At 47.2% G+C, this 8,238-nt stretch overlaps 1 protein-coding gene across 2 annotated transcripts; it reads left to right on the top strand.

Annotated features, from left to right (window-relative positions):
- Nucleotides 1–246: 246 nt before the first annotated feature.
- Nucleotides 247–4,358, top strand: TSEN34 (tRNA splicing endonuclease subunit 34). Of its 2 annotated transcripts, none has more exons than XM_054588222.1 (5): nucleotides 247–466; nucleotides 1,283–1,529; nucleotides 1,773–2,016; nucleotides 2,187–2,423; nucleotides 3,694–4,358. In XM_054588222.1, the coding sequence occupies exons 2-5, from the start codon at nucleotides 1,287–1,289 to the stop codon at nucleotides 3,879–3,881; spliced, it is 912 nt and encodes a 303-aa protein (XP_054444197.1). In that variant the 5' UTR covers nucleotides 247–466; nucleotides 1,283–1,286; the 3' UTR covers nucleotides 3,882–4,358. The 2 variants fall into 2 exon arrangements, with proteins under 2 accessions (XP_054444197.1, XP_054444196.1); XM_054588221.1 differs by having other exon boundaries at nucleotides 2,166–2,423; nucleotides 3,694–4,356.
- Nucleotides 4,359–8,238: the final 3,880 nt, after the last annotated feature.

Here is an 8,238-nt window from a genome sequence, read left to right as displayed (position 1 = left end):
GAGGTGGGAGGGACTACAGCTTCGGTTTCCTTCGGACACAATTGTGTGCAAGTGACCTAAGTTCGCTGATAGGCGGAGTCTCACATTCAGGAGGGAGGCGGGGCCACAGGCTTAGACCAAGTGAAAGAGACGGTGATCAGATTTCCCAGGGGGCGGGGCCAGCTGCGTCCTTTTGTGAAGGGGTGGGGCTCCGGGCCCCGCCGACCGAGGAGGGCGGGGCCAGGGTAATACGCTTCTTCCGAAGTCGCGGAACCAAAACAGCAGAGGGAAGTGCGCTTCGGAGGGCGGGATTAAGGTGTTTCACTTCAGGAGGAAGGCGGGGCTACGACTTCCCGCTTCGCCGAGGAGTCGACCTGACGAAATCGACTCAGCGGGGAGCCTCATGGCGGGGTTCGTGTGGAAGAAGCAGTGCGTGGCGCGCTAAGTAGGAGGTGCTCCGCTGGGACTGCGAGTGGGTGTTTACGAGGTGACTAACTGGTTGTATTGGACGACGGTGCCATATTCTGAAGGGAAGCGAGGAGGCGACCGTGGGCCCACGAGTGGGGTGAGCCCGCACGAGGGGAGAAGTGAAGGCTCGCGCCCAGGAGGCGGGGCCTCCGGCTGCGGGGCTTGGTGTTGGGGCGGGGCCTCCCCTACTAGGGGAGGGCTGGCGGCCGGAGGGGGCGGGGCCACAGGCTGCGGAAGACCCGAACCTGCGTAGCCCGAACACCGAACTGCTTCGGTTCGGAAAGGGGCGGGGCTTTCCTTCGGGCGAGCCGAGACTTCCAAACGCAGACCCGCTTCTGTTCGGAAAGGGGCGGGCTTCGTGCTGTGGGAGGAGCCAAATTCCTAGCAATCCGAATCGGATTGGGCCTTTGCCTCGGGAGGTCCCGACAGCTGATCGGAACGCCCGAAGGGACACACCCGCTTTGCGAGAGGACGGTGCCAATGGACCTCTCGAAAGGGGTGTGACTCCACTGCGAGGCTTTTCTCGGAGGCGCGAAGGCGCGACCGCACGATGGCGGTCATGGCAGCCTTCGCCCAGACCGGAGTGCGGATTCCGACGCCTCGTCGAGGGGCGGGGACTTGCCTCCCGGAGCCCGGAGCCTGGCGGGAATCACCCGAGGGCGGAGCCTGGCGCCAGGGGGCGGGGCCTGGCCCTCAGACTTCACAGGTGGCGAACCACGGCGCAGGCGAGTCTCAGCCCTACGAGGCCCAGGGGCGGTGCTTCATCGAGACCCCCGAGGCGGTGGGAGCGCCCGGGGCAGCTCTGTCGGTAACCACGGTGCCCCGGCTTCCGCAGGAGGATGTTGGTGGTGGAGGTGGCGAACGGCCGCTCCCTGGTGTGGGGGGCCGAAGCGGTGCAGGCGCTTCGGGAGCGTCTGGGAGTAGGGGGCCGCACGGTGGGCGCCTTGCCCCGCGGGCCCCGTCAGAACTCGCGCCTGGGCCTCCCGCTGCTGCTGATGCCTGAGGAGGCGCGGCTTCTGGCTGAGATCGGCGCTGTGACCCTGGTCAGCGCCCCGCGCCCGGATCCCCGCCAGCACTGCCTGGTAAGGGGGGCGGGCTGGGGGCGCGAATTCGACCTGCGGGAGAAGAGGCTAGAGACCTGGACTCCGGGTCCCTGAGTAGGGGGAGGAGTCTGCGAGTCCTGGATTCTGGGATAGCGTGGGAATGGTAGACCGGGATCTACAGGTTCGGGCCCTGAAGTGGGAAGGGTCAGGGAGTCAGGATTCCTGGCTTCCTGGAGGAAGGTATACCTGTATCCTGAGGTTGCAGCTAAGTTTACTTCTCAGGCTGTGGCATCCTACAAGCGCCAGCAAGAGCAGGGCTTCCAGGAGCAAAGCGCCCTGGCAGCTGAGGCCCGTGAGACCCGTCGTCAGGAGCTCTTAGGGAAGATTGCAGAGGGCCAGGCTGCCAAGAAGCAGAAGCTTCAACAGGATTCAGGGACCAGCAAGAGCCAGGAAGCCGGTGGGAACCAAGCAGCTGTAGAGAATGAGGGCAGTGCTAGCCAGGTTTCTGGAGAGCAGGAGGAAGCAGGTGAGGATGGGAATTGGAGACCGGGGACCGGGGGAAGAAGGGGAGAGAACTTTTGGGAATTTTGGCTGGGACTCTCGGGCGGGTCTCCCTTGGGGATGGGAAGACTTTGCGTCTTGGAGTCACCAAACTCTTGGGTTCACCTCCCTCAGGCTCCTCCTCTCCCCACCCAGGGCCTTCAGACGGGGTGGCCCCCTTGCCCAGGTCTGCTATGCTCGTCCAACTAGCCACTGGTAGGCCTCGACCCATCAAGGCTAGACCCCTGGATTGGCGTGTCCAGTCCAAGGACTGGCCCCATGCTGGCCGCCCAGCCCATGAGCTGCGCTACAGCATCTACAGAGACCTGTGGGAGCGAGGCTTCTTCCTCAGTGCGGCCGGCAAATTTGGGGGCGACTTCCTTGTTTATCCTGGTGAGTTTGGGTTGGGACCTCTGGTTGCTGACCCTTTCTTCACAATCCCACCACATTCTGCATTTTTCCCTTAGTCTCATTTTCTCAGTTTCTGAAATACATGGAAGGACAGGAAACACTTGGGAACCCAAGCTTATTTGGAGGGCAGTATAAGTAAATTTTAGTAACACTTCCTTTCATCTGGAAGGTTCAGTTAGAAATACTTAGCTATGTATACCAAACATGCAAGGAATATTCATTGCAGGATTCCTTACAGTATTCAAAAGTTAGATAACAACTAGAATAATGAATAATAGCTTAAACATCACTGTTAGCTGTCAGAGAAACACCATCAGTTGTCAGATTGGTATAGGTCCATGTACACTTATTTTTTAAATGACCAAAAGAAGAATAAAAGAATAGCTTACAGAAAAACGTGTATACTAAAAATAAATCATATTTTATCTTGTTATTCAGTTATATACACATTATTTAAGTAACCTTAAAAATTGTGGTTCAAGTGAAAGAATATGAAAAGAACTTAATAATAAAATAGAGTACTAAGTAGACTAAGAGAATCCTATCAGAAAAGTAGAAAAAGGCATGAAAGGATGTACTGTAGCCAAACTAGTTACTTCTGGGAGGGAATTTGCATCAGGTATAGGTAAAGGTACTTTTTAAAAAAGACATTTTATTTATTTATTTTTAGAGGGGAAGGGAGGGAGAAAGAAAGGAAGAGAAACATCGATGTGCAAGAGATACAGCGATTGTTTGCCTCTCGCACTGGGAGCCTGACCTGCAATCCAGTCATGTTTCCTCACTGGGAATCATACTGGCGACGTTTTGGTTCACAGGTTGGCACTCAATCCACTGAGCCACACCAACCAGGGCTGGACTTTTGATGAATCAGTTAACATAAATTTGTAGTAAGGGTGCCTTTACTATGTAACTAAAAGTTAAAAAACAATGCAGAGAATCGCCCTTTTTATTCTCCCTAAAAATGTGAAAAGATAGAGCTACCTCATAAGTAGCCAGAGCTTAACTGTTGATTGGAGACTGTCCACTAAGTCTTCTGCAGATGAGGTGAGAGTGTTAGCGCTGTGGGATTTTCGTGCTGCTATACTTCTATACTTCTTGAGAAAAATTTCAGGAAGACAAATTTCTGAATCTAAGGGTATCCTTTAAAATACAGTGATTGCTAAAATGATTCCCTGTCTCCTACCTATGGGTAGTCTAATGTCTTCCAGCCTGTGCTATTGGAAATTGCTGCATGCCTCTCTTCCTCACCCAGGTGACCCACTCCGTTTCCACGCCCACTACATTGCCCAGTGCTGGGCTCCTGGGGATCCCATCCCACTTCAGGACCTGGTTTCTGCTGGCCGCCTTGGAACCAGTGTCAGAAAGACCTTGCTCCTCTGTTCTCCGCAGCCTGATGGTAAGGTGGTCTACACCTCCCTGCAGTGGGCCAGCCTGCAGTGAACTCCAGAGACCTATGGGGTGTGGCTGTGTCTGTGGCAAGAGCCTTTCTAGATAGTCCCAAGTTCATCTCTGCGTGAGAGGATAGGCTTCCTACCTCTCCCGACGGTTAATTTTTGATTGGAAATTTATAAACAGTACATTTTTTTTATGTCCCTCCCTGTTTCCAAGCACTTATTGGCTGTGTTATTTTTGTAATTACCTATTTCCAAACTGTGAGCTTCTTGAGAGTGAAGATTGGGTTGGATTCATCTCTATTTCCTGCAGGGTTTAGGTCCCAAGAGGTCTCAATAAACTTGTTGAATAAATGTGGAGTTTGTGATTTGAATCCTTAGGACAGTCCTGGGATGTGTGGCCATGTGCATCTGCTTATACAGACAAGGAAAAGCCTGGAGGAGGGGAAATGACTTGTCCAAGGTCACACTGCTAGTAAGTAGCATGGCTGGGATTTAAAATCTGGTCTTTCTGACTCTGAATGAAGCCTAAGCCATTCCCACAGTGTTAGACTTCCTTTCTTTAAAAAAATATATTTATTTATTTGTTTATTTGTTTATTTTTAGAGAGAGGGGAAGGGAGGGAGAAAGAGAGGGAGAGAAACATCAATGTGTGGTTGCCTCTTGTGCACCCCCTACTGGGGACCTGGCCTGCAACCCAGACTGGGAGTTGAACTGATGACCCTCTGGTTCTCAGGCTGGCACTCAATCCACTAAGCCACACCAGCCAGGGCTAGACTTCCCTTTTGAAAAGATTTTAATGAAACTTTTCAGATGCATACAAGGATGTAAATAAAAATAACACATGAACAGAAGAAGGAGGTGAGTGTTACTGTTTCAGAACAGGAGTTTTGAGTGGGGAAGGGAATGTCAGGAAGCGCTCTTGGGCCTTCTGGAATATTGGTGGTATTCTTTTTCTTGGCCTGACAGGTATTTATTCAGGTATTTGAGAATTATTGTTTATACCATACATTTATATTCTAGATCTTTTTTTTAAAATATGTGTATTATATTCCACATTTTTTTTTACAAAAGCTAAAACACACAGGTATAAAACATGCATTTATAAAATGACCCCTACATCTACCTTTCTGCTTAAGAAATTATTAGAATGTTATCAGTACCAACTTTTGATATTTATACATATATTGAAACAATGTGTAGCCAGGACTAACCCTTGGCTGGCTAACACTATTTTTTTGTCTCTTTGGTAATATGGCTTGCAAATATATTCTCCAACCTCTCTTCTCTCTACAACAAGTAAAGATTCTTATTAAAAACTATTGTGAGAGTATCCACATGCCCAAAAAAGCTCCCCAAAAAACAAAAACGTAGTCACAGACCTTATACCCCTGACCAAAAAATTACCTCAAAATTCATCATAGACCAAAATGTAAAATTAAGGTTATAAAACTGTAAAACTCCTAGGAGATAATATAGATGACGTACAGTTTGGCAATGATATTTTAGATATAACACCAAAGGCACGATCCATGAAAGAAAGAATTGATAAGCTGGACTATGTTAAAATTAAAAACTTTGAAAAAATATTGCAAAAGACATATCTAATAGAGAACTGTTGCCCAAAATATACAAAGAGCTCTTAAAACTCAACAATACACCCTGGCTGATGTGGCTCAGTGGATTGAGCTCTGGCCTGCGAACTGAAAGGTCACTGGTTTGATATCCAGTCAGGGCACTTGGCTGGATTGCAGGCCAAGTCCCCAAATGATGGCATGTGAAAGGCAACTGATCACTCTGTCTCTCACACATTGATGTTTCTCTCCCTCTCTTCCCCTCTCTCTAAAAGTAAATAAATAAAATCTTAAAAAAAAAAAAAAAAAGCCCTGGCTGGTGTGTCTCAGTGGATTGAGTGCAGGCCAGTGAACCAAAGGGTTGCCAGTTCAATTCTCAGTCAGGGCACATGCCTTGGTTGTAGGCCAGATCCTCAGTAGGGGGCGTGCGAGAAACAACCACACATTGATGTTTCTTTCCCTCTCTTCCTTTCTGTATGTCTAAAAATAAATAAACTTTTAAAAAATGAAAAAATAAAGAAGAAAGAAAACTCAATAATAAAAAAAAAGAACATGACTAAAAAAATGGGCCAAAAACTTTGACACCTCATGAAAGAAAATAGAGATGGCAAATAAGCCGATGAAAAGATTCTGCACAGCATATCACCGTGAAAATGCAAATTAACAATGACATACCACTACATACCTATTATAATGGCCAAAATATAGGACACTGCCAATACCAAATGCTGGTATGGATGTGGAACTACAGGAACTCTCATTCATTGCTGGTGGGAATGCAAATGGTAGTCACTTTGGAATACAGTTTGGCAGCTTATGATAAAACTAAATTATTCTATGCTCCTTGGTATTTACCCAAAGGAGTTGAAAACTTAGGCCCCCACAAAAACCTGCACCCATGCTTATAGCAGCTTTATTCATAATTGCCAAACTTTGCAAGCAACTAAGATGTCCTTCATTTAGTGAATGGATAAAGTATAGTCCATCCGGACAATGGAATATTATTCAGCAGTAAAAGAAAAGAGCTTTCAAGCCATGAAAAGACATGGAGGAACCATAAATGCCTATTACTAAGTGGAAAAAGCCAACCTGAAAAGACTACATAAGATATGATTCCAACAATATGACATTCTGGGAAAGGCAAAACTATGGAGACAGTGAAAAAATGAGAGGTTTCCAGGGGCTAGAGGGGAAGGAGGGGTAAATAGGTGGAGTACAGAGGAGTTTTAAGGCTGTGAAAAATACTATGTGTGACATTGTAATGGTGGATACATGTATATTCGTCCAAAACCGTAGAACGTACAACACCGAGAGTGAACTGTAATGTAAACTATGGACTTGGTGATTACAGTATGTCGATGTCTTTAAAAAATACATTGTGACTGGTGCCTCCACATTCAATCAGTCACTGAATCCTATAGGGACTACTTTCCAAATGCTGGAGACCCAGAATTTGACCACCTCATTCACCTTCACTACCAACATGTTGCCAAAAGCCAGGACATCGCTCACCTGGATGATTGCAGTAACTTCCTAATTCATTTTCTTGACTTCCACCCTTGCGCATCTATTGTCTGTTTCCAACAGAAGAGCTGGCATAATCAGGTTAAAAGGTAGGTCACACCATGTCACTCCTCTCTTTAAAACCTTCCAGTCATTTCCATTCTCCAGGTAAAAGCAAAGGCCCCATGTTGCAAGCTGCTCTTTAACTGACCCATTCCTCTCTGTGCTCACTCTGCTGCTGGCACGTGGGCTTCATCAGCATGCTCCCATTTCACTCTTTGCAACCCATACCTAACCTGGAATGTTTTTCTTCTGGATGGCCGCATGGTCTTGTCCTTCACTGCAGGCTGGTCTTTCCTTCAATGTCACCTTAGGCCTTCCATGGTCACCCTACCTTAAAATTTAGCACACCCCCATGCCCCTTCCTTCTTGATATTATTTCCCTTACTACTTATCACTAAATGTGATATTGTGATTTGAAATGAGAAATATGTTTGGTCTTCATTTCTGGAACAGAGCTCCAAAACCCTTGGGATTTCCAAAAGTGATAAGATCATAAAGGTCTATGGATATTCATAACAAACCCCTGTAACCATACCTGAGCCTACGTAAATGATTTTTTTAATATCTACCTAAGGATGGGATCTGGTGGCCAAGGGAACCAACCCCTCCATTAGAGGGTTGGAACATCCAGAATCTCCCGTCCACCCAGGGAAGGGCTGGAGATTGAGTTCAAACAACAATAGCTAATGATTTAATTAATCACTGGGTTGGGGGACACATGGAGATTTGGGGAGAATAACACCTGAAGAGGGCATGGATGCTCCCTGCCCTTTCCCCACACCTTGCCCTGGCCAGGGCAAATGAGTTATATTTTTATAATTAACCAGTGATCTAGTGAGTAAAATGTTTCTGAGTTCTGTGAGCCATTCTAGCAAATTAAACCCAAGGAAAGGTTTGTGGAAACTTCTGATCTATAAATGATGCATAGTTATTCATACATTTAATAATTCATTGATAATCTATATGTTGGCCCTATGCTATGTTGCTGATAAATAGAAAAGATGAGGTCACTGCCCTCCTATAATCTTTTTGTCTGAGAGAAAACCTGTAAACAAAAAAATAGAACAGCTCTGGCTGGTGTGGCTCATGGATTGAGCACCGGCCTGCAAGTTGAAAGGTTGTCGGTTCAATTCCTGGTCAAGGCACATGCTTGTGTTGAGGGCCAGGTCCCCAGCTGGGGATGTGTGAGAGGCAACCAACTGATGTTTCTTTACCTCTCTCCCTCTCCCTCTCTCTAAAAAAAAAAAGTAAATAAAATCTTTAAAA

This window comes from Pteronotus mesoamericanus, unplaced genomic scaffold (genome assembly GCF_021234165.1).
Source record: "Pteronotus mesoamericanus isolate MK-2021 breed Mesoamerican mustached bat unplaced genomic scaffold, CSHL_Meso_final scaffold_128, whole genome shotgun sequence".
Taxonomy (NCBI): Eukaryota; Metazoa; Chordata; class Mammalia; order Chiroptera; family Mormoopidae; genus Pteronotus; species Pteronotus mesoamericanus.
The sequence above is the reverse complement of the archived record's forward strand: the minus strand, read 5'-3'. Positions and strand labels throughout refer to the sequence as shown.